This window comes from Porcisia hertigi, chromosome 27 (genome assembly GCF_017918235.1).
Source record: "Porcisia hertigi strain C119 chromosome 27, whole genome shotgun sequence".
Classification (NCBI taxonomy): Eukaryota; Euglenozoa; class Kinetoplastea; order Trypanosomatida; family Trypanosomatidae; genus Porcisia; species Porcisia hertigi.
Window position 1 is genome coordinate 552,625 of NC_090586.1, and position 25,093 is coordinate 577,717.

The 25,093-nt window shown below is 53.2% G+C and overlaps 6 protein-coding genes across 6 annotated transcripts; all 6 read left to right on the plus strand.

The window, feature by feature from the left end:
* Positions 1-2,870: 2,870 nt before the first annotated feature.
* Positions 2,871-4,949, plus strand: JKF63_03313 (uncharacterized protein; the record flags this gene model as incomplete). Its single annotated transcript, XM_067899317.1, has 1 exon — positions 2,871-4,949. One exon carries the CDS (start codon positions 2,871-2,873, stop codon positions 4,947-4,949), a length of 2,079 nt encoding a protein of 692 aa, XP_067756107.1.
* Positions 4,950-5,979: 1,030 nt separating this feature from the next.
* Positions 5,980-7,731, plus strand: JKF63_03314 (uncharacterized protein; the record flags this gene model as incomplete). The annotated part of the gene is made up of 1 exon (XM_067899318.1): positions 5,980-7,731. The coding sequence occupies one exon, from the start codon at positions 5,980-5,982 to the stop codon at positions 7,729-7,731; it is 1,752 nt and encodes a 583-aa protein (XP_067756108.1).
* A 1,243-nt stretch (positions 7,732-8,974) lies between these two features.
* Positions 8,975-10,276, plus strand: JKF63_03315 (uncharacterized protein; the record flags this gene model as incomplete). The annotated part of the gene is made up of 1 exon (XM_067899319.1): positions 8,975-10,276. One exon carries the CDS (start codon positions 8,975-8,977, stop codon positions 10,274-10,276), a length of 1,302 nt encoding a protein of 433 aa, XP_067756109.1.
* Positions 10,277-12,321: 2,045 nt separating this feature from the next.
* JKF63_03316 (uncharacterized protein) lies at positions 12,322-13,704 on the plus strand (the record flags this gene model as incomplete). Its single annotated transcript, XM_067899320.1, has 1 exon — positions 12,322-13,704. One exon carries the CDS (start codon positions 12,322-12,324, stop codon positions 13,702-13,704), a length of 1,383 nt encoding a protein of 460 aa, XP_067756110.1.
* Positions 13,705-17,200: 3,496 nt separating this feature from the next.
* Positions 17,201-18,100, plus strand: JKF63_03317 (uncharacterized protein; the record flags this gene model as incomplete). The annotated part of the gene is made up of 1 exon (XM_067899321.1): positions 17,201-18,100. One exon carries the CDS (start codon positions 17,201-17,203, stop codon positions 18,098-18,100), a length of 900 nt encoding a protein of 299 aa, XP_067756111.1.
* A 2,131-nt stretch (positions 18,101-20,231) lies between these two features.
* Positions 20,232-22,313, plus strand: JKF63_03318 (uncharacterized protein; the record flags this gene model as incomplete). The annotated part of the gene is made up of 1 exon (XM_067899322.1): positions 20,232-22,313. The coding sequence occupies one exon, from the start codon at positions 20,232-20,234 to the stop codon at positions 22,311-22,313; it is 2,082 nt and encodes a 693-aa protein (XP_067756112.1).
* Positions 22,314-25,093: the final 2,780 nt, after the last annotated feature.

Sequence of the window (25,093 nt, forward strand, 5' to 3'; positions counted from 1 at the left end):
ATATATATATATATGGATGTGTGTGGTGTGCTAGGGTTGTATTGCTGTTGTGGATTACTTGTTAATAGTGAGGCGCCTCCTCACATGGCATACTGGGCGCTCCCCACAGAAAAGTAGTGGAATGATAACATTTTTTTTTCGCTGTCGTTTTGTTCCCCTTCATTCCCCCTCCCCCCTTCCACCCCCCCTTCCAACCCCCCCCACACACACACACACAGTCGCACTCTCCAGACCCATAGACTAGCCTCCTCCTTTCCCTTTCCATTTTCCTATGTTTCGTCTTCGGTCTCTATTTATTTCCTTCTTTCGTTTCCACATCACTGTGTCTCTCTCGTGTCCCTATTAGCCCGCCTTTTCCCCTTCTCTTTTGTGTCCGTGGGTGTGTGTGTGTTCTTGTGCATGTTACGTCTCTCTCTCTCTCTCTCTCTCTGTCTCGGTCTGCGTGTATATGTGTGTGTGCGTGGGTGTATTTTTTTTTATTCGACCCTTTTCTTCCGTTTTTTTTTTCCTCCTACCACAGCGTTATCCGTGTATCTGTCTCTGCGTTTGCGATCTTTGTATCTCTCTCTCTAACGTGCGCCTATGCAGGGAGGGAGGGAGTGGCGGGCGGGGGGGGGCATGCGTCTGGATCCACAAAGAATTGTGTATGCAAAGGGGGCCGTGTTACCCTGTATTCGATTATGACGATGCGGCTTCTCGAAACTGCCACACATGAATTCAAAAAAGGCTCGAAGGGGTGGTGGGAAGAAAGTCAAGCAAAATGGTCAAGGGGAAAAGAGAATTGGATGGCTGTATTGATGTGCGTGAGGCGATGGCTTTTGTTTTCCCCTCATCGTATCTTTTTTTCTCTATATAATATACAGAATGACGTCGCACTTGCCTCTGATGTGGAGGAGGCGATGATGCGTGTTGGTATACGTGCATGCGTGTGTGTGTAGTTCTTGTCGATTTCTCTTGATTGGGTGCATGTTGACGGTTGGGCAAGTGTCTAGGTATGCCTCCTATGCGTTGAGAGATGGGGTAGCTTAGCGATGAGACGTTGAAGCGCGGGGGCGTTGGGGGTGGGGTGGGGTGGATGAGGTGTGAGGATGATCCACTCACAACCGTGGAACACCAAGAGAGAAAATGAGCCATGGAGATGGCGGAGGAGGAGCTGGGGTGCAAAAAAAAAAAATGAAGTAGATGGGAGGTTCACAAATTCGACATCACTATTTCACTCATCTCCTAGGCGAGTTGGTGATGCGGACAGCAGAAGCAACAGCAAAATGTCTCACTCATCGTTGTAACACACAAAAAAGGCTGTCTTATTTCATTGTAAATATATTATATTATATATTATATTATATATTATATATATAAAGCATCTGTAAGAACGACCCGGCTGTCGCTGTTGTTAACATTCGTTTTTGCTCCCTACTTGTGTACCCCCGGTGCCGTACTGCCTCCCCGATCCTTTCGTATGCCCCGCTCTCCTCTTGTGCTTCTCTGTTGTTGTTGTTGTTGTTCTTGCCATCCCTCGTTTCTTTTTTTTTCCCTGTTTTGACTGTCCAGTAGTCATCTCAATCTTTTTGGCGGCCTCAGTCTTCTGTGTACTTGCACCTGTTCGTTTTCTGGGGCCTTTGTGAGCTGTGTGGTGAGTATCCAGGGAAAAGGGAACCCTTGCCACACTCTCATGAGGGTGTAGATCATCACTGTTTTTTTTACTACCGTCATGATGGAATTCCGTGCAAGCTCTGCCCCACCCCCTCCCCCTCCCCCCCCCCCCCCGCTCGCGCCTCGACCCACATGAACACATGAAGACACACCCGCATAGGGATTCGATTGAAGGCATGTGTACTGTACCCCTTCCCCCCGAAGTTGTTTTAGCCGCCCTCCACAAAGACGTACACGCGCGAGTACACACACATACACACACACACACACACGTAACACCCAATAAACACCAGTTGATATGCTCTTCTCCGTTTTTTTCCTACTAAGGAGCTTATGCGAAAGAATGAAAGCATGGCACAATCTTCCTGCAGGGAGGGCTGCAGTCCTTCCCGCCTCCTCTCTCGACACCTCTCTCCTCCCTTCCCCTCCTTGGTCGTCGCACCTCGCATGCATGCGTGCACACACAAACCGCCACGCACACCCGCACAAAAAAATGAAAGAAGCGTCTCCGCGTGGTCGTGCAATGCTTGGCACCGCACACATGTGGAGGGGTCAGGCATTTTTTTTTGTCGCCTTTGCCGCATCTCTTCGAGACCACGCATGCTCTTCTCTAGTTCACGCGCCAAGTCTCTCACTTGCTGTTGAGCGAGAGGGGGATCTTGACGGTGGCGGCAAGGGGAGAGGGGGGGGGGCGAGAACCCTGGGCCCCTAACGCTAGTTGTGCCAACAGTGAGTGGATGGTGAAGCAGTGTATCTTTCTTTGTGTTGACACCTTCCCTTGTTCTCCCTCACTTTCATCTTTCATCTTTACCCTTTCTCGGCATTGCGCAACATTTCTCTCAAAAAAAATGGTTCTATTGATGATTGTTTTAAAATGTCGTTTATATAAAAATATATATTATTTTTTTTTACCCCACGTGTGGGCCCGTTTCTGATGTGCTCTTGCCTTCGCATCATCTCTACATATCCTCTCTCATCAACTTGGGGGCGGGGAGACTCTGGATGCGTGTGCATCTGTCTCCACTTGCTCGCCTGTACGTGCCTTGGCGGCGGCGTTTGTGCCTAATATATCAGCATATATATAAAACTCTCCACGTATCTCCACAACTCCACGAGGGCAACCCAACCCCCTTTTTTTTCTCCTCTCCCCTCTCTCCCCCTCTCCTCTAGGAAGCAAAGAGAGTTTATTTTAGACACCGTAACATCTTTGTGTCATCATGTGTGCCGCCGCTGCTACTGTGAATGTAGAGCTGGCGCTGAAGGAGATTGTGAAGGCAACTATCGCCAAGGCCTTCCCTAACCTCCCGGCCCAGGAGCCTCTTATCACCCTTGGTAGGGTGAGCGAGTACCAGTGCAACAATGCCATGGGGCTTGTGAAGGTTCTGTCTCAGCAACCGCAAGCTGTGAAAATGAGCCCCCAGATGGTCGGCGAGGAGCTCAAGAAGAACTTGATAGAGAACGATATTATCGACAACTTCGAGCCGACCTCCAAGGGATTCATCAACGTCACCATTCATAAGAAATGGGCGTCTAAGATGGTGAGGGAAGTGCTGAACAGAGGCATTTGCCCACCCGTCGTGAAGCAGCAGCGTGTCCTCGTGGACTTTTCGTCTCCGAACATCGCCAAGGAGATGCATGTGGGCCATCTTCGCTCTACTATTATTGGCGAGACGATCAGCCGTCTGCTGGAGTTCTGTCAGCACGAAGTTCACCGCATCAACCACGTTGGCGACTGGGGTACAGCCTTTGGCATGCTCATTCTTTACATAAAGCGCCATTATCCTGACTACACAACAAACCCGCCAGACATTTCCGACCTGACGGGCTTCTATCGTGCAGCGAAAAAGTGCTTCGATGAGGACCAGGAGTTCAAGGAGCAGGCCCGTCTCGAGGTGGTCAAGCTGCAGGCGCTGGAAGAGGAGTCTATCCGGGCATGGAAGTACATCTGCGATGTGTCGCGTCGTGAGTTCAATGAGATCTACGACCGTCTCGGCGTCACCATCGAGGAGCGCGGTGAGAGCTTTTACAATCCGCTCATCCCAAAGGTGTTGAATTTGCTGGACCAGGCGGGTCATATCGAAGTGAGCGATGGCGCGAAGCTAATTGTCAGCAAAGAGGAACGCAAGCTGAACAGCCTTGACGGACGTGACATCGCGAAGCTGTTGGGCCAGCATCTTATGGTCCTTTCGCGCGATGGCTCATCATACCACCCAAACCTGATCGCTGCCATGAAAAAGGCCGGCGTCATGACTGGGGAAAAGGGTGAGGAGCTGGTTACGTTGTCTAAGAAGGAGGTGAAGCCGTGGAGCAAGTTCGATGCTCGCGTTGACCTGGAGAAACTGGCGGCCCAGCTCGCCCCTCTGTACAAATCCCGGCTTGATCCTCTCTTCCTGGAGGTGTTCGAGGCGGCGGGAATCGTCAAGGGTGACAGCATCCTTGTTCCACGCTTCTCCTTCCCCCTGATGGTTGTAAAAAGCGATGGCGGGTACACGTACGACACGACCGATGTCGCAGGGACGTACCACCGTTTTGTCCTTGAGAAGATGAATCGCGTCATTTACTGTACCGATGTGGGCCAGTACGAGCACTTTCGCATGTGTCTACAGGCGGCGAAGGACATGGGCTGGATGGAGAACGCCACGTGGGACCACGCTGGCTTTGGCCTTGTGACGGGCGCAGATGGGAAGAAGATCAAGACGCGCTCGGGTGAGACTGCGAAACTGAAGGAGCTCATGGATGAGGCCGTGGAGCGCTCTCTCATGATTCTGAAGGAGCGCGAGACGGGCGAGCGGGGCCAAGGTCATTCGGAGGAGGAGATGCAAAAACTCTCCAATATTATTGGTATTGGTGCCATCAAGTACTACGACCTCAAGCAGAGCCGTGTTGGTGACTACGCCTTCAGCTACGACAAGATGCTGGATATGTCTGGCAATACGGCCGTGTTCCTGCTCTACCAGTACGCCCGCATGTGCTCTATCAAGCGCAAGGCTGGCGTATCGGATGAGGAGCTGGCCAAGGTCACCGACATTTCTCTCGATACTCCGTCTGAAAAGAATCTGGCGTTGTGCGCACTCCGTTTCCAGTCGGTGATTCTCAAGACCGCCGAGGACCTCTTCCCGCATCACCTCGCTGACTTCGCATACGAGCTCATGACACATTTCTCGAACTTTTTCCAAAACTGCCGCGTCCTGGGCGACCCGCTACAGAACAGTCGCCTATGCCTTCTCGAGCTCACCCGCATCACCCTCAAAAAGACGTTGGAGCTTCTGAACATCGAGACGGCCGACCGCATTTAACCCAGTGTCCAGCGATGTGTCTTGGTGGTTTGTTTCGGTGTCAAGCAAGTTACAGCAGTGAGTAGTGGAGAGAACTGGAAAGAGAGGGGCGTGGTATCGCTGAACACAGGGACAATGGAAAAAAAAAACCCACAAAGGTAACGCTGTTGCTCCCCCCTCCCCCTTTCCCTTTCCCTTTCCATTCCGCGTCTGTTCCTGTATGAGCCGCCACCTTTCTATTAGCACCGGGGTGCGTGGTGCTCTATTTCCTCAGGTTTACCTTTTTTTCCCCCCGTGGGTTTATTTGCCCAAAATACACTCGGGCGTGTGTGTGTGCGTGTTTTTTTTCCTAACGCTTTGATTGCTAACTTCTTTGATGTTGTAATTGTTTTCCGCGTTTTTCTTCTGCCAGTATTATCCGAATTTGTTGAGATGAAGAGCGCTGCTTAGAGGGGCGGGGGTGGGGTGGTGGGGTGATGTCTCCTTCAAGAGAGGGTCGTCACTTGCCCATACAGATTCATGACGGGCAAGGGAAGGGGTGGTGGAGGTGGTGGTGCGTCTACTTCCCATTTACGGTCACCGGTATTATCGATCCTTTGTGTGTGTGTGTTGTTGTCAGAGGGACGGTCCAACTCATGGAACTCCCGTGGGTTCACTTGAGAGGTCTCGCTTATGAGAATAACACCACATCTCTCATTTCAAGTGAAGAGCTTTCATATCTTGAAAAATTTTCTCCCCCCCCCCACACACACACTTTTGGGTATGCTCGAACGCTGTAGTCTCTCCATCTTTTCATCTGTCAAACCCCCTTCCCCTTCTTTTTTTTTCCATATCCCCATATCACCCTTGAAAGCATCTCCATCAAATTGGCTTCGTGGCAGCAGACAATTTGTCACGCACACGATATCAACATATATATGTATATATATATAGTTGACCATTCTACACTTCTTTCTCGCCCCCCTCCCGTCCCCCCACTCACACTCACTCGTTGCCCGTGACGCCCAAACACGGGGTGGGTAAATCGATACTCTATTTGGAGCTAATCACGATGCAGACGTGGTATCGCCCCCACCCATACGGCATTTACCCACGCGGAAACGCAGTCAAGCGCTCTGACATATTCGATAGGCTCGGTACCCTCTCTCTCTTTACTACGGCATGCACGGATGACGACAAGGAGCACACAGAGCAGCCCTACTTAAATCTTGTTCAGGGATTTCTTGCCTTTCTCGAGGTACCCGAACTGTGTCGGTTGTCGCGCAGCTGCACGGGTTGGTATGTGCTAGTGCACTGCACAGATGCCTTCAAGACTGCGTACACGGCCTTGTCGCCATCCTACCTTCGATTCCGTGGTAGCTGGAAGGAGACGGCAGTGCGAGGTTACGTAGCGGTGCATGGTGCCGCGCCCAACACGACACCTCTCGCTACCATCACTAATAGCCCTCCCTCGAAGAAGTCAAGGGGAGAACTCGAGGATACGGCAGCCTTACCGTCGCAGATGGGTGAGGCACCTCTTCTGTTCACCCACCACATACCAGTGTGCGTGCGTCGTCGCTTCTTCTGTGATCATCTTTTTCAGGCGTGGATGTGCACTATTCTCCCGCCATACTACCACCTGCGTCCTGCCACGGAGGAGCTGGATGAGGCGGCGTCGTCACACTTGTCCTCCCCGACGCGTACCGAGAAGGGTGCCGGGCAGACTTGCTCATCGTCTTCGTCGGACGCGCGGCTGGAAGAGGCGGTGGATGAGACTCGTAGCCGTAGCCTCCGCTACACCTCTCGTTTTCGACCCGTCGAACGTTGCAGCCGTATCTCTGTTTCTGAGTTTCACGACCGTTTCGAGAAGCCGAACGTGCCAGTGGTGATCACAGACGTTGCAACGGAGTGGCCGCTTTTCAAGATTCTCCAGGGTCGCTTTGCCAACTTAGCAGACAAGAAAGCTGCTCTCATCCGTAGCGGCTGTCCGGTAACGTCACCGCTGCGCTGCGAGTACACAAATATGGACCTGGAGGACTATGTGCGCTACGCGACGGAGCAAAACGACGAGCGTCCCATATACATGTTTGACGCCGAGTTCGGGACTGTGCTGGATGTGGAAAAACTCTACACGGTGCCCCCGTACTTTGCCCGGGATGACTTCTTTTCTGCACTCGGCGACCGCCGGCCCAAGTTTCGCTGGCTCATTGCAGGACCACGGCGTGGTGGCAGCAGCTTCCATGTGGACCCCAACTACACGAGTGCGTGGAACGCGAACATGACAGGTCGCAAGCGGTGGTTGCTCTTTCCACCTGGGGCGGTGCCGCCCGGTGTAGTGCCGAGTCCCGACATGGCCGAGGTGGCCACCCCGGTATCACTGACAGAGTGGCTCTTGAACTACTACGACGCTAGTCTGCAAGAGTTCCAGCACCGCGGGTACGAATGCATATGTGAACCTGGCGACATTATTTTTGTACCGTGCGGGTGGTGGCACTACGTGATCAACCTGGAGAACTCTATCGCCATCACACAGAACTATGTTTCACGGTGTAACCTGCCCAAGGTGATCAAATTCTTGCGAGCCATGAAGAAGTCCATCAGCGGCATCGACGAGGATGCCGAAACGGCGACGGAGGATTCCACCGCAAAGCGCCAGCGTGGCTTTGCGCAAGAGTTCGAGACTGCCATGGAGGCGGCTCATCCTGCTCTGATGCAGAAAGTGGCGCAGCAATTCGAGGAGGAGCGTCAGGAGCGGGAAAAACGCCGACTTGGACGCTTGACGCTGCTGGATTCGTCCTCAGAGGGCTTCACCTTTCGCTTCTAGGCTAAGCAGACCCGAAAAAAAAAAGAATGTGACGAGAGGGCGCGGTCACCAGCTCATCACGTGGCAGCTTCCCTGTATGGAAATAGTGAAGGTTTGGCGGGCGCTCGCCATGATCGCTATCACTGACAAACACACGCTGGTCTTCTCATCAGCGCCCTGCGAAGGTTCATTCATTCCACACAACCATAACAGCATCGCCCCTCCCATCACACACACACACACACACACACGCACTTTCACGGCAAGCAAGGTAGAATCATAACATCGAGTCCTTTGGGAATGGGTCGGTGGGCAAGGTGCACTCACAAAGCCGTGAACCCCTTTTTTTGGTTTGGTGAAGGCAATTGTCTACATGTCAGGTGCACCTTAGCTGAGTATGCGTGTCCCTCGTTTTTTTTTTTAAGTTTTTTTCTTCACTTCATCGTGCGTCTCATGTAATGACGTAATCATCCAGTGTAAGTACTGCTGTATGTTTATGTTGATCACCAAGACACCACCGACCCACTTCAACATATCATGTGCATGTTGCCGTGCATCGATGTGGGCCGATTCGTGAGTAGCGTGACTAGACCCCTACATCGGGTGACGTGTACATCAGATCCAGTGGCTAGGAAGGAGACTGAACGGGTGGTGCGACTGACAAAAAAAAGGGGGGGAGTAGAGCCGAGATCCTCACAATGTGATGTACACCGAGCTGGTAAGGACAGTACATCCACAAAAACCGTATGGTGCACCTCTCTTTGAATTAGTGACAGCACGGTGGGATGCTGTCGTGCGGAGGCCGCTGCAGAGTTGCTTCTCCCGTATTCCCCACCCCCCTCCCTCCCTCTCCGTCAGACGTACCGGTGCGAGGACCTTCAGGTAAAGCACGCACAATTATGTCACCGTTCCTGTGCCCTGCACCCTTCTCGTGTCGTTGTCCACACATTTTAGAGAAGACTGCCAAATCATCATTGCCCTCTCCCCCTCCCATCCTATCTTGCTCACCCTTCCCTCACGTAGCACAACGGCATTGAAGAGGAAAAGGGCTGTCGAACGAAGAAGGGGGCGCCGTACATCACGTACCGAGCCCTCTAATTCGAGAGCCGTATATATATATTTATATATATATATATATATATAATTTTCTTGTGCACAGTGCCTTTCCGATGGCCCCGAGGGCCACTTCACACACACACACACACACACCAAGGTAAAAATATCTTACTCATCGGTTGCCTTCTAGTGCGCTCTACAGTTCATAATGGGCGTGCTGACAAGGTGGTACGAGAATCTCGCACAGGAGAAGCGGCTGGAGCTTCTCATGACGCTTGGCATGTACGATGAGCGCGTGTACGAAGTGGTGGAGCGCCATCATCTGGCGCCTGATATTATCCAGACGCTGCCATCCCCCCTCACCGCTCACTTTTTGGCACGCGGCATGTGCTACGATCCCATCAACGAGGAGGTCATTCGCAACTTTGTGCGCATCTGCATGATGCTGTCGCGCTACTCTACCATCGAAGAGGCGTCGACACTGGCAGAGTTGATTGGCAGCTGCGGGCTTCCAGAGCAGTATCGCATGCAAATGTTCAACTTTAGCGAGACGTATCGGCACATGATTCTCTCACAGTCCTACTTCGCCCAGCGAGCAGTTCTGCGTTTGCTGTCGTACATTTTCTGTGACGACTTTCTCTCCGATGCAGTGGCGCAGCTGCAGTATAAATCGGACATTTTGAATCACATCAACAAAGTGTTTGTCACCACGCCGGACTTTGTGTCGTGGCGCTTCTCTGTCCGGTGCATGTCCCTGGCCGGCGGCTTCAACGAGGACCGCTCAGATGTCGAGTACACAGAGCTGCTCACGCGCGTTGTGTCGGAGGCGCTGCCCGAGTTTTTCAGCTACTTCCTCGTCACCTTCTTCTACGCCCGCTTTCGGTTTTATCCGCAGCGGGTGCGCGGCATCACCCCGCGGTGGCTGGCACGGCAGCGCGCTTGCTTCTCTGCACTTTACTGCGCTCTTCTTGGTGTTTACTGCAACTTTTTATTGGAGTACCGGGTGCACAAGCACCGGGTGCTATATGAGCTGCGTAAGAGTCAAGAGTTTCGACGGCGCCGCGGCGCTGAGCGCCGTGATATTCCTTACGACACAAATTCTTACTTTGACAACCTGGAAGGGGTGACGAGGCGGGTGTACATGATGCAGCTGTCTGCTTACACCTTCACTGGACTTGGTCTCGTGGTCTCCATGCTCCCTTTGACCGCTGTAAAGTTCCCCAAGTTCATGGGCGACGTGGCGTGGCGGCATCCGTTCGTGCCGCGTCTCTTTCCAGCCGTGCTCGGCATGCACGCCGCCTCCCGTTGCCTCATCCCTTTTGTTGTGGCACCGTTTATTTCTGTGAGCCTCCTCAGGTACGGCACCTGGGGGACCACTCTGTACGATCGCTACGTTGAGTTACGCATGCGGATGTGGAAGCGGAAGGTGGACACAGTGTTTGACACGTCCACGGTGGTGGATGATGTGGATATCACTGGCGCTGATACCACAAAGGGATTCAAGTTTTGAGCTGCCGTCTAGGGCTTCTCTTTGCATTTCGACAAGAGTCATCATGAGCCGCTGGTGATTTGGGGTGTCTGGGGGTGGGGGTGGGGAACACGTGCATGTGTGTGTCTCTCTCTCTCTGTGTGTGTGGGGGGGGGGAGGGAGGGGGGGTGTCATCTGCGCGTAGGCTTCTTTCGCCCATTGTCTCACCCGCCATTGCACTTTTTTTCAGGAGGAGGCAATGATTTGTTTTTGAATCGGATAACGTGGTGTGAGCGGCTTACCCCTTGTTTTCTTTTCGTCGAATATGCCGGGGATGAGGGGTTTGGGAGCAGCAGGGGTGACGGTGCGCAGGCCCCCCCCCTTGCTTAACTTGGCAGTTGCTGTGATGGCGGCAAGTGTTTTTCATGATGCCGTTGCGCGGCGTGTACATCCTTCACACAAGCAGAAATAACCACACGCATGCGCACTGCTGCAGCGGAGACGACGCTAGAGTCTACTCACTCCCATTCAGTCGTGGTGATGTGCATGATGCAGTGCACCATTCACCGGAAGGGTGTGGGTGTGGGGGTGTGGGGGTGGTGGAGAGAAGCGACGCATCTCCATGGTGAGAACTAAGCCGCTTACTTGTTCATCATTTGCCCCCTCTTCCCCGAGTCTCTCTCACCTTCCGATCCCCCCCCTCCCTCTTACTCTCCCTCTCCCTCCCTCTCCCCCTCCCTCTTACTCTCCCTCTCCCTCCCCCTCCCCCTTCCTCTCCCTCTCCCTTTCTCTCTTTTTTTTAATCACATCGCCCCTCACACGATATGCTGACCTCTGCACCGTTCATCATAATCATTGCCGATAGACATTGACACAGTTGGTGACTGCGAGTGCTCTTGCTCGTATTTCCTTTCCCTCGTTTGTGTATCGCCCCATGTAAACTCCTGCATCTTTTTTTTTTGGTTTGCGCTCGTGGTGATAACACTCTTTCTCGGTTGCATTTCTGTTGCCCTTACGCACACTCGTGTGTTTCCCAGACGGCATATATATATACATATATATATATATTGGTTGATCACTGTGTGTGTGTGTGTGTGTGTGTGTGTGTCGGCCTCGCTACAGGGGGAATGGGGTTCGCTTTCGAGGGAAAACAGGGTGGTACGCTCCCAGGCCACGTCATGCGTGACTGTTGTCGACAATGTTTTTGCGCTGTACTCACACTCATGGACAGGTTGGGGTCTCCATTTCAGCGCTTGAGAGGAGAAATGCTGTGCGTGCGGTGAAAGGGGTGGACTTCGTCTAGTCTTCTCTTTTTTCACTACCTCCCCCCGCAAAGAAAAGAAAAACATCTCATGCCCTTTTCCATCTCTTTCCGTTCTTTTTTTTTTCCCGGGTTGGTTTCCCATTTTTCTTTTTTGAGGCAGGCTCATTGGCTCTTTCCTTTTTATGTGCGCCCCCACCCCTCCCTGCACAATCAACATTTGCACATTCAAACACACACAGACGCACACACACTTACACAGCGGCACATCGTTCCTCACCGAGACATAGCTGAAAGTGTTGCCTTTAGCACTTCCCTGCCCCCCCCCCCTCCCCCCTTCTCTCCTCCTCCCCTCCTCCCCTCCTCCCTCCTCCTCCCCCTCCATCCCTCCCTCTCTCCCTCCTCCGATGTGAACGTCGTTGTCTTTTTTCCTTTTTACACACGCACACACACACACACACACACACATATGTATATATATGTGTATTTATTTATTCCCCTTTTGTAGTTCTTTCATAACTGCACAGTTCTCCCCCCTTCCCCTAATTCACTCATTCTTTTACCACCTCCACCACCGTGGGAAGGGGAGCGGCGTGGTGGTGGAGTAAACATCGACGTGTCTGCAGTGTACAGTTTATCACCACGTCCGCACAAACACGTATCGTCCGGCCAAGGAGAGGCGGGACCAACAAAAAAAATTGATCCAAAGACTCTCTGTGTTTTTTTGAGCGTTCCGCACGGACTTCTCTTGCAGTCTTGTTTCCCCCCCCCTTCCGATTCACGGATTTGCGTGGGATTCTCACCGTTTAGCGGTGCTCCGCTGCAGATGACTTCTGGATTACAGTTCGATGTACAGGTAAAAGGGTGCGCTGCAGTCGCATTCATTATTGAGGTGTGGCGCAGTCACTTGAACGATGCCATGTGTATGCTCCTGGAAACGGATCAGCAGCTGCGTCAAGTGCGCAAGGCCTACAGCAGGCTTGGCATTCGCTCAGTCGTACCAGCCCCCCCGGTGGCATCGGCGAAGGCATTCACGCGATCACTACCACAGGCTCATGCAGTAGATGTTGAGAGCCAAGCGATGAACGGGGTACCAATGCTGTTGAGAGAGCTCCCTGGCGGCACCCCCCCTCTGGCAGCTCAAGATAGCATCGGTACGCTCAAGGTGGCTTGGGGGCTCTCTCCGATAAGCCGCGTCTTCACCCCTGTTTTGACCATCCCGTGCCTCGCGCACCCGATGGCAAGCGAGCGTCCACGGAGCGACCTTGAGACAAACGCTTCCAACTTTGTGGAAGCGTGGCAGCAAGAGGACAGCAAGCGCACATTGCAACAGGATCTCATTCATGACTGCCTAGCAGCGCGCTACGAGATAGAGGTGGTGGAGGAGCGTAGTCGCCACCGACTGCAATGGCTGCTGCTGTCTGCATCGGAGCAGCTACTTCGATTTTTGGTACTTGCCAAGTACCACAAGTTTGTTCGCTTCTGCAGCGATCAAGAGCCCCTGTGGCGCCAGGCAGCTCTCCAGCTTCAAAAGAAGAACGCGGCGCGACTCGACACGACCGAGAACGTCTACGCTCGTTTTCTCATGGAGGAGGTGGTGCTCGTGGAGAAGAAGCGCATGTTTCAGGAGGCGGCCGACTTCCTTGTGTCTCAGTGGTTTGCGAGGCGGGAGAAGTGTCGCATGCTCAGGATGAGCAGGACACAGCCGTTCCGCTGTCGCCAGCAGGACACCGAGGTGAGGTTTGAGCGTCTCGAACCTTTCGGGCGTACGCACTATCATACACGCCATGAGGGAACTTCTGCTGCCCGGGAAGGCGGCTCGGCGCTGCCGCGGGTGCAGAGGTCACGTGGTAGCTTGGCATGCAGATGCACGGGTGATTCCAATGAAAGAGTCTCGCCTATAGTGGAGCCACTTTCTGCGCTGGAGGTGAGTCCGCACCAGGAACGCCGAGGGGCAACCACGAGGTCCTTTACCAATAGCGCGCGAGGCGAGGGGGTGCCGTGCTCCAAAGCATTGCCTGCTGCATCTTCCAAAGGTCACTACGCGAAGGACAAATCCATGTTTCCATCGCTACCAAAGGTGCAACAACACTTTGTCAAAGCGAGTGCAAGGACTTCGCAGTCAGAGAAGGCTCTTCATGCGCCACAGTCACACACCGCTGCCTTTGAGGGAAAGGAGACTGCTACGGCGCGTAGTAAACGGGCATGAGGTCGTGCACGCACATTCGAAGTGATCCCCCGTGATGCCAGTTACCGAGACGGTTGCACTGCTTATACAGAGATGCGCCCGTCTTTTCAAGGCCGAGGGAAGATGCCAGGAACGAGAGGCCGCTCTCTCTGCCGTACTTAAATGTGTCTTCTCTGTCGCATCGCAAAAAAAAAAACGTAAAACTGGCAGCCGCCGAGACCTTCAGCGACTTGGGGGGGGGGGGGGTGGGGCTCCCATGAACGGGCACGTGCGTTTGCCATCACGACGCAGAAGCCGAGGTCCGCTAGCGAGATGGGGACGAGAATGTTGTATTACTCTTTGGCCTCACTACTGGTTATTGGTAGAGTCTCCCCTTCCACCCTCATGACGCCAGCTATAGCTATGCATAGATGCTCTGAATCGATGCGGCTCCTCCGCAGACCTCATGCTCTGTTCATAAAACCCGGAGGGTTCTGCTACGGCTGGCCTTTGTAGTGCACCCTGCCGGGCGGCTCCAGTAGGTGCTTCAATGTGGGCCATGGTCAACTTTCACTTAATGGGAAGCCCTCGAAGGCGTGTGGCTCTCGTCTCACTGTTTTCTCGCATGTTTTTTTTTTTCCCACCATGCCGGCGAGGTCCTCGATTCGGTTTGGGGTAGATGCCAATGTGTGTGGCTTTTACTTATGGACCAGTGGAGGATGCAGTGTCAGACATGGTGTGCTGTGTCTTCCTCTATGAGAGTGTTCGCTGTCCCGCACCGTGCGTTGCTTCGTGGATACTGGTGTGCGTCACCGCACTTGTGACAGCACTCTAGATGTTCGTGGGGGGGCGAGAAACGAATGCGTGGAGCAAAGGTGGTAATGAAAAGTCTGGTGCGCCTGAAGAGGAAGAGAGTTGAGAATCCCCCCCCCCCATGATACTACCACTATTACTTATTCCCATTCGGACAAGATGGTTTGTGCACACGTTATTGTGTTTTATACAACAAGCATTGCGTGCGCTTCTTTTTTTTCTTCTCTAAAGCTCTCTTATTCACCCTTTTTTTGTTTTGACTGTTTGAAGGTCCGTCGTGTTACTGCATTCATATATGGAAAGAGGGAAAGAGGTATGCTCGTGTCGTGGTCTCGTGTCGTGGTCTCATGGTGGTCGTGGGGGGCTGGTCATCTGAGCACTATGCGAGGAACTCTCATACACACATACACACACACACACACACACACGCACGCAGAGGCTTTACTTATATGCGTCTACATTTGGAATGCGCGTGCGCGTTTTTTTTTGCGTGTGTCTCTTCTTTTATTTCTTTCTCCCCGATTCCTAACGTGGGGATATAAAAAGCATACATCTACATATATATATATATAGTGATGTGTACATGTATTCTGTGTGTTTGTGTGTCTGTGTGCGTGAGCATTCCTGACGACGGGGGGCGCACCCCCCAGGGGGTCGCATCACGACAGCTTCCAGCGCCTTCCGTTGTGAGGAAACCTAGCCGACTCCTATCTCACTCCCCCCCTCCCCCGCCTAACGCTGAGCTGCTTCTGGTGATGACAAGGTCAAGAGTGTCATTTCGACGTAGTGAAATCACAGCGATGTATCACTGCGGGTGTCGGTGTTCGGGTTCCTGGATGGAGCTGCGTCGGGGCCACCCACCGACAATGAAACCATTTGGATTATCCATAGGATGGGCAGTGCGTCAAGGGGCGCTTCAGCGTGTCTCACTTTTTTTTTCTTTTCCACAGCCTGCTGTCTAAACGCGCTTATGCCACACCGAAGGATGCACCGTGTAACCACCGGCATGATGGGGGGGGGGGAGCCGTTGTGAGAGGGGTGGCCTGCACCGTTAGGGTGAGTAGAGTTTTAAGGCCGTGATTGTCTTGTGATGACTGAGTCAGCCTTCTTGTAATTCATTGCCTATGCTGCCCCCTTTTTTTTTTTGCGCTCATCGATTGCGCCGCGACAGGTCCCAGTGTGGAGTTTGGCTCATCCTCTTGTATGTCAGAAGGGACACCTTGCAAGATGTGTGCGTATGTATGGCCGGCTGGGCATTGCTCACACGCTCCCGTCTTCCTCCCCTCCACCCAATGCGCGACGAGCGCTGATTAGGCTACAGCAGAGAGAGATGCGTGCACTCACCAGGAAAAGACGTATGCGCGTGAATACGATCATGTATACCCCCTAACCGGCAGATCCAGTACGGCCAAGTAAATGCCGGAGGGGATGTGGGGGTGGCGTGCGCGGTATCCCCAGTCCCAATCAACTTTTCGTCATCATTTCTTTGTACCACTTGTGTGGCTGGTGTCTCTATTACTATGTTCGACGCTACATCCTCTGCGCAGAGTGCTCCTTTACTGCGCCTTTGAATTTTTCGTTCACAGGATTCTTGTCACTGACGTCGACGCCTCCGTAATTGTAGTCTATCTTTGTCTCGGACGGCGCGTGTTCAGGTGCGTTGGAATGCCTGGCTTCATTCGTTATGTGTTTGTTGATCTCCTGTGTGAGTTCGTATATATTCATGTGTGTGTGTGTGTGTGAAGAATTCCTCGGATCATCCTTGGGTATGACCCCCAACCGACAGGCAAAAGCGAGGCCATTAAGGTTTGGATTGGAGGGGGAGGGGGAGAGGTGCACTCCTACATATACATTCAAGCACTGGAGAAAAATATATAAAGGAAAACATGCATCATCCTATCGTATGTGGCGTAGTGTGAGAAAGCGAGAGATCGTTGCCGTAGCACAGCACGAGTGCGTGAAAGGCAGGCGCGTGCTGTTTTATATCTCCAAAGGCAGCATTTCTTTTTTTTTTCTTTCTTCGATTTTTTTTGGGGCAGAAAAAGAAATACGAATCTGCCTGCACCTCAGTCTCATGTGAATGAATGCAGTAACATCAGCAACCTCCCCCCCTTCAGTATCACACGGTGGTGAAGGAGGAGGAGGAGGTGGGGTGGCGATTTGCTGATGTTGTTATTTTCTTCATCGACGCCTCTCCCTCCCTATATCCCTCCCTATATCTCTCCTATATCACTCAGCACGTCTTTCCACTGTCTTTTAGGGTTCCTGTGATCCCCCCCCCCTCACCTCATTCCTGATTTATATATTTTGTTTCACAGACTCCACCCCCCCGACGACTCGCATTGCCCCTGTGCGTTTTCCCCCTTCTTTTTGTTTTTTTATTTTATTTTGCCGTGGTGATACTGTAGTTTGGGGAGCCGCTCTCTACACACCACAGGAGGAAAATAAACCATCCCATTCACATAATCACGCACACAATCAAACAGACACACAGTTACACAGATCATCCTCCTCGACACACACACACACACACACACACCAATAAGGAGTGCTTCGCTTAAACTGGTTTCGTTGCTGTTTCTTCCCTGCTGACTGCCCTTCCCCCCCCCCCCCTCCCCCCGTACCTTTTTTTCTCCCCAAGTGTGTGTGTGTGCAGGTTATAAACAATATATATATATTTACATTCTACCTTTGAAACCTTCCGCACTCTGGTTGTGCAAAGCCAATGCCAAACGTGAGGGTGCCACCGCCACCGCGTCGCGCGCCCGCAGTGGCACCCTCGACCAGGGAAGCCGCTTCAGACCGTTTCATCCTGACCAACGTCATTGTCTCTCTCGGCGGTGCAGCCCTTATCTCGAAGAGGCTGCTGCAGATGAAGGACTCAGTGGGCGATGTGCAAGTCGCCTTAGCCACTGCTGATGAGTCTCTCAAGGCTATATCGACAAACCCTGCTGTGCGGCCCCCGTCGCTGCGCTATGGCTCTGCGACTGGCGGCGACGATTTGCAGTCGCTCGCCTTCGCCTCCGCGACCCTCTCGAGGCTGATCGAGGAGGATAAAAAACAGGATGCCTTTTACTCAAGCCTCCGGGAGACAGCTCTTGTGCGTGCGGAGGTGCAGAGGGCATTGAAGGATCCAACGCTGCAGCGGTACAGGCAGCAGGTTGAGTGCCAGCTGGCTTTTAGCAGTACAACCGCTCAGTTAACGCCACGGCTGCGTAGGAGCGGTGCGCCGCCGAAGCAGCATCAGGTGCTTCTGAATCCGTACAGCGTCGTGCGCCGACAGCTTCTCGACTCCGTGGCCACAGCACCCCCGAGGGGCAGTGACACCTCGCCATCTGCGAAGACGCCGACTGCTTCCGCGGAGCGGCTACAGACGTCGAAGCCGGTGGCCATGAAAACCGCGTACCATACCTCAACCTCTACCGCCACACCGTCACCGCCGTCTGGGTCTCACGGCCGCGTGAACGCTTACTCGCCCTACTCGTCTTTGGAAGGGAGGCCGGTTCCAGTCTACGGAGGCTACAATGGGTCGGCCGTACCACAACAGCCACCCTGGACATCCCAGCCGGCGGCGCATGGGCCTTACGGACAACCCTCGCAGATGCCGCGTTGGAATCCAAGATAGGGCAACCAGCGCCGCTTCTGAGCTCAGTAGAAGCCTCGAGGCGAGTGCGAGAAAAGTCCCTCGAGGTTGTGACTGTGTGTGTGTGTGCGTGTGTGTGCGTGCGCTGGTGATGTCTCTGCAAGTCTGTGTTCCGTTTTTGGTTGCCACCAGCGACCGTGGTGTCGCGGTCCTAATCCGTAGAAACAAGGGCAGCGAGGGAGGCCATCAGGGGAGAAAACCGCGTGGGGTAGGGATGAGTGGGGAAGACAAGGAGGCAAAAGGAATTTAGGGAGGAGACGTACGACTGGATTGGACGGCGCTAGGCCACATCCGTCTCTCTTTGACTTACACAACGACCTGTGATGTCTGTCCCGCCTCCCTCGCTTTACTGATCTCTGTTTTTCGTTCACTGTTGTCTTCACGGTGCGTTTCGCAAAAGATTGCTTTACGGCGTGAAAGGATGCAGCGCAAGCGGACACGCGTTTCGGTGTTTTTTTTTTGCGTTTTTTGATATCGTTTCTGTTTTTTTTTATATTTCGTATATTTTTTGTGCATCGAGGCGTGGTCCTCCTCTCATACTTTTTTTTTTCTGGTGTGTGAGAAGGGGGAGAGGGGAGTGATGCCATTCCGGACGTACGCGCACACGTAACTCTTTTGTGTGTGTCACCGATTTCCAGCTCAACAACAACAAAAAGAGGAGAAATACGTGACAGGCAAAGTCAAAAACAGCTGTGTGCTGTTTAATATTTGACGGTATGTCCATGTGTTTGCACACCCTCATGACTGCTTCATCTTCTGCCGGCCTCTCTCATGAACGGAGGGATCCGCGCGCGCCGTGTCAAAGAGGAAGGCAACTATCGTGGACACTTGCGTGGTTTGTTGGGAAACAGCTACCGAAGCTCACTTGACGCATATGAGGAGGGGGGGGAGGGGGGGGTGCAGAGGCCTCCTCCTTTTTGAGGTGAGGAGTGCAATGCCCCGCTTGTAGGGCTCACCCTTTTGATGCTAATCTGACTTTTTTCCCCTTCATTCAATACTTTTTCCTGGTCGTCTTGTTTCTTTCCCTTTCTCCCTTTCTCCCTTGACTCCTCTCGACTATATTCTTTGTCCTCTTCCCTGCGGATCGGCCGCGAAATGCTGTTTTCTGTGCGCGTTGCCCCACCTCTCTGCTCTCTTCCTCACACACACACACACATACACACACATATATATATATACATACACAAGTATCTCTTGTGTCTCAGCCGTAAACAATAGCCGTCATTGCAAAGGAATAAAAAAGAAGGAAAGAAGACTGGCCATCGTAGAGGAGGAGAGGAGGAGGAGGAGGAGGAGGAGAGGAGGAGAGGAGAGGAGGAGGAGCGAATAAAAAAAATCAAAGCCCATTTTATTGTCTCCTCCACTCTTTACAAAATTTTCGCGTCTTTGCGCACAAGTCTTTTTGTGTGGGTGCTTTATGTCCGCCTGGTAGACAGTAAGTCCGTGTGAATGTCGAGGAGCTGCTCTGTAGTCCCAACCAGCCAAACTACCGCGCACGTTACTCTCTCCATACACTCAGCCACGGGTGAATGAAGAGGTTCAATAAAGTGAACTCATACAACTACACCAGAAAGGGAAGGGCGTAGTGTTTTGTAATATGGCTTCATCTATTGAGCGACGATTAAAAGTTTTGGACTCGGTGCATCTGTGAGTTTTGTTTCCATCTGTAGCTCTCTCTTTGGTTCCCCCTTCTCTCTCCACCCTCCCCCCTCCCCTCTCCCCCTCCCTCTCCCCTCTCCCCCCCTCTCCACCCTCTCCCTTTGCCACTTTAGTTGTGCGCTTTCTCTGTTCTCTCGTCTGTTTCAGCTAAGCTTTCGCAGAAACGGACGAGCGAGCGGTGGGTGGGCAGGGCGTCCGGGGGACTGGGTCTTCTTGTTCGCTCTACTGGCATTCACCCTGTTGTCTGTTCATAGTATTACTGGCACATATTCCGTCGAGCATTCCCCCGAAAACACACACCAAAACAAAAAAGAAGCTGCGCTGACCTTTGCGCTGCACTAACTGTAAGGCGCTGATTTGCTGGGTACTCGTGGTGGTGGTGGTCGTGTGCTCCTCACACTGTGTGTGTGTGCACTTGAGGTGCTTCTTCATTCAAGGGTTGTTGGTGTCCGCAATGTTTCCTTCACCTGCGATGGGGCTCCAGCCTACCACTCTCCTTGTCGAAGTCCAGGTCGCACCGCTACTGGCCGACATCCATAATGAGCTCGCGCCTCTTCTACGACTTGTCAGTATATGCGCTTCCAGTAGTAGCGGCAAGAGCCCCTCCCCGGGGCCCAACGGCACCAGCTCCGGGATCGGGGTGAACAGCAGCGGCTTCCCCGGCGGCGAGGAGGAAGACGTGCGCGGCAGGCACAGCCCAGCCATATCTCCTGTGCGAGACGCCGAGAGCACGCTCGCCGAGCTCATGGCACCGGTGACGGTGACTGTGCCGCCACCCATGTCCAGCGAGGATGTCGCATCCATCAATAATTTCGTGCACCACTTTCACCAGCAGGAGAGATACGAGCGCGACTACATCGCACTCATCTTTCAAGAGTACAAAAAGCGGAAAAACATAGAGAAAAAGTACGATGACGGTTTTGCGTCGGTGTGGGGCAAACTGAAGCTGCTGCGACAGAGGGAGTTGCCTCCTGAGGTGCGCGCTGCCCTGAGCGTTGTCGTCTCTCAAGAGGCGGCAGCCCGGGCTGCTGTACAGGACGCGTACGACAAGTTCCTTAGTTGGGTTGAGGAGACAACGCCACATTGGATCGAGGCTGCGCAGCGGCTGGAGCAGCAGCGAGTGGAGAGCGAGAAGGCAAAGAATGCGGCCATGGCGGCTGCACGAGAGGCGCTGACGCAGGAGCTGCTGATGGGGAGACAGCTGGGCGACGTCAGCGGTCACTCCTTGCTCCAAAAAGATGGAGCGACACCTGGCCGAAACAAAGACGGCACTCTCTCCTATGAACCAACCGTCTCGGTGGAAATGCAGATGCAAGCGTCTTGCGAGGCCACTGAGGTGCTTTCTCCCACGCAGCTGCGCCAAAAGGCTATCCATATGCTGGAGGCCGAGGAGGCGGAGATGAAGCGCCGACGCGAGGAGCAGCTGCGTTTGTTGCGCGTGCAGGAGGAGCAGCTGCGTACCGAAATCGCTCTCAAGGCGCAGCACGAGCAGCAGGAAGCTGCACGACGCGAGCGCCTAGCCGAGAAGATGCGGGAGGACGAAGTGGCGCGGCGGTACGATGCGCTTCTGGAAGAGGAGTTCACCTTGCAAAACCGTATGCGAGAGCGACAGGAGGCGGAGGCGCGACAGGAGTCGGAGAGACGTGCGAAGCTGGCGCGTATAGCGGCCGAGGAAGAACAGCTGCAACGCCGCATACTTGAGAGAGAGGAGCGTCGAAAGGCTTTGGAGGAGGAGACGGCGCGTGTGGAGCGAGAGAAGAAGATGCGCGATGTGCGCGAACAGGAGGAGGTACTGCGGCAGCGCATCGCGGAGCGCACGGCAGCCTTGGAGGCGGAGCGTCGCCTACGCGAGGCTGAGGCTCGCGTTCGCGCAGAGGCGGAAGCGGTGCGTGCTCAGCAAGAAGAGGCGCTCCGTCAGGCTAAGATGCAGCAGCAGGAGCGGGAAAAGCAGCAGCAGGTCGCCTACTTGCGCGAGCAGGAGGAAGCGTACAAGCGGCGTATTCGGGAGAGGGAACTCGCCGAGATCGAGGAGAGGCGACGTGCCGCGGATTTGCTGAGGCCAAAGCACAGCGCAGCGACCACATCTGCCTGGGCTGGTCACCCCGTTCCCTTAGCGTCCACCATTCCACTGGCCATGCCGTCGGGTGCCGCTTTTCCAGCCCCGTACACCGCGCCACCGCAGACTTCTATGAGTTTGTACGCCCCTGCCATACCCCCGCACGGCTACCAGCCGATGATGATGGCGCCTCTGCCCTCTGCGGTGGCACCTGCTTTTTACCCCCCGTGTCCCAGCGCTGCGGTTGTACCGACTCTGGAAGGGGCGGGGGGGATGGCGCCGACTTTACGCCCTGAACACAGCCTCCCCCCATTTGCTCAGTCACCGAGCGCACCGGTAGTTCAACCGTACCTTCAACCCCATGCGCCCGCCGCTGCTGCTGCTGCTGGGTTCTATTCGGGGTTACAGCAGAATGGTTCTTCGCAAGGGGCGATGATGCAGACGTCGCCGTACGCCCCTGCAGCCATGTACACCCGTTAAGAGGAGCCACGGGCTGGGTGACGCCTCGACTCCCCCTTCCCCCCCCCCCCCTGTGTCCCCCGTCCTTTCCTCTCCCCTTTTCCCTCATCCCATATTGCCGTACACGGTTGTAGCAAGGCTGTTGTGGTGGGAGGTCCAATGTGATCATCTCGCCCTGACGTGTTCTCTGCCATACTCCCTTTTTTTGATTTGTCTGTGCTTGTGTTAAAAATGTTTCAAATATTGTACCGTTTTTTTTTGTTTCCACCATGTTTGGTCATCTGCTCTTCCCCCCCAAATGTTTATGTTGCATTCGCTGACGCCACTTTACAGCCACTGCGGCTCTGAATTTTATCCTCGTTGATGGGTTTTGTGCCTTCCAGGTTGTGAATGGGGTGCTCTCATATAGGCTTCCTCTGTGTGAATGTGTGTGTGTGTGTGTGTGTGTTTGGGCTTTTCTATCTTGCCCTTCTTTGCTGTTGAGGTTTTTGTGTGTGGGACTTCACAATATCTTGTGGCCACTTTCTACTTGCTCGTTGTTCTTTTTGTTTATTTGTTTGTTTCCCTTCGCGCCCTTTGCAGTTTCCTTTGCACTTCACAGCAACGACGAGTTGCACGCACACACAAACACGCATATATCAAAACGATAAGGTGATCTGTGCTTCTCTTGCGTTTGGCAGTGGTAAAAGCAGTGTGACGCATGGTTCCCCGGATTGCACGTCTTTCCTTAACACGAAGGATTGTGACGCTATGAAGAAGAGGCAGGTACGTGCTTCTAACGCATCTCTGTCTTGAAGTCTTCTTGCTGCGCATCAAGCACCAGGGGGGGGCATCAAATGGCAATAGGCTCTCTTAGAGGCGTTTCACGGCTCATCTCATTCGTGCTTCTAACCAATCTTCCCTCTCCCTCCCCCAACTCGAAAAATGGTTCGTTCCCTCGGTGTCATTGTTCACGTCATCACGCAAACACAATCGTGATCTTTGAATGACACAAGTCGGGCATTTGTATAGGCTCTCAGATCGATTTCAGATACATACACTCATCTCCTTCCCCCTTTTGGTATCGACGCCAGCCCCCCCACACACACACACACATCGTTAGCTATCTGAGGCTCAGTTGTTTTACTACGCCGTCTCCTTGTTGGACGGTGTCATATGTCCAGAAACATACACACTTATTCATACACACACCCCCTACAAACTACCCGACCCAGAAGTTGCCACACGCACACAACTGTGTGGAGCAGCTTTCTGACGTTCTCCTTTTACGTAGCCGTTTTTGCTTCCCACTGAATCCTAACTTTTTTTTTTTGTGTTCGCTGTGTGTGTATGCGCGCGCGCGCATCTTTTTGTCTCGTGTTGATTCTGTTCACTTTGTTTGCGCCTCAGGCTCTTTTTTTTTCTTGAAAAGGAAAAATCTGTCTCACACACCGTTTTCTTCGCCCCCCCCCCCTCCCAACACACACACACACACACTTTCTATCTCTTCGCTGTAAGGAATCGGCTAGCGGCGCGTGGGGCATTGCCGGAGGCGGAGGGAGAGAGGAAAGGAAGGGTGGGACGGTGGGCGCTTAGAAGGGACATTTTGCACCTGCTTCCTGCACTTGAAAGTGTTGTCCGGGCAGTTGAATCGCGTTTCCTCCCCTCCCCCTCCCCCCTCTTTTTTTTTTTCCATTTCTAATCCTTTTCTTGCGGTGCAAAACGAGAAAGACAAGCGGAGGAGGGGCGAAACACAGCGTGTAAAGGTGAGACGTCGCGTTCTTGCTAGCTTGCATTTCTGATTACGTGTATGTACATCTGCGCTTTTCTGTTTCGCTTAGTTGTTTGCTTATTGTAAGTATTGCACCATTTTAGTGGTTGTGGGCAACCCGTTTTTCTCTCTTTAACACCCCCTTTTTTTTTGTCTTTCTTCCACTTTCTTGTTAATCCTCAATTCTCCTACCTTTTCCATAAGGTCAAGTCGCGTGATCAACACCGCTTCCCTCCCCCCCCTCCCCCCCTTCAGCCATCCTATTTTCTCTGGCTTCTCTACACTTGGTGTCTTGGCGTATTACTATCCCCTTCCTTTCGCTTCTTCTTTGCACTCAGAGGAGGGGCCATCCAGCTCCTCGCTTTCGCTAGGTTGCGGGGCGCCGTTGGCCAAGTGTTCAGGCGTGTGTGTGTGTGCGTGTGTGTGTGTTTTGTCGTGGCCCCCTCCCCACTTCCATTCGTCTATCTCTGATATTGGGGTGTAGCAGCAACGAACGTTTTCCTCTGCGCACTGTTCGGTCATCGCCTTTCCTGCTTATTTGCCTCACCGAACAAACGGTCACGGCTGCGGAAAGAACAACAACAAAACATATATATCCCACTACACATTACACACGCCCCACACAGACGAGAGACCGACTACCGTTTTATGTAAGTCCAGTGTCCTTGCGTACTTGGCTCCCACATCTATTATATACAGAAAGGTCTGGGCGGGTCTGCTTAAACAGTGGCTGTGCCTACACGTATTCACTGCTTAAGATCGTTCCTCCTCCTCCTGTACATTATCCGTTGGTGCTCATCGCCTTGTATTATTTTGTCCTCCATCGCAAACACAAACAACAACGGGTGAAAAAAAAGGGAAGGGCATTGTGTTGTGTGTGTGTGTCCGTTTCACTTCCTGGGTTGGGTCTTGTGGGTTTTTTACGACGCATCTCTGCTTCTCCTCTTCCCCCCCCCCCCCGTCAGTTCTTCAAGTCTTTCAGCATTGTATTTGCTTCGTTGCGTTTTTTTTTTCTATTTGTTGCTGGGCTGCATATTTGTGATCCCGGTTG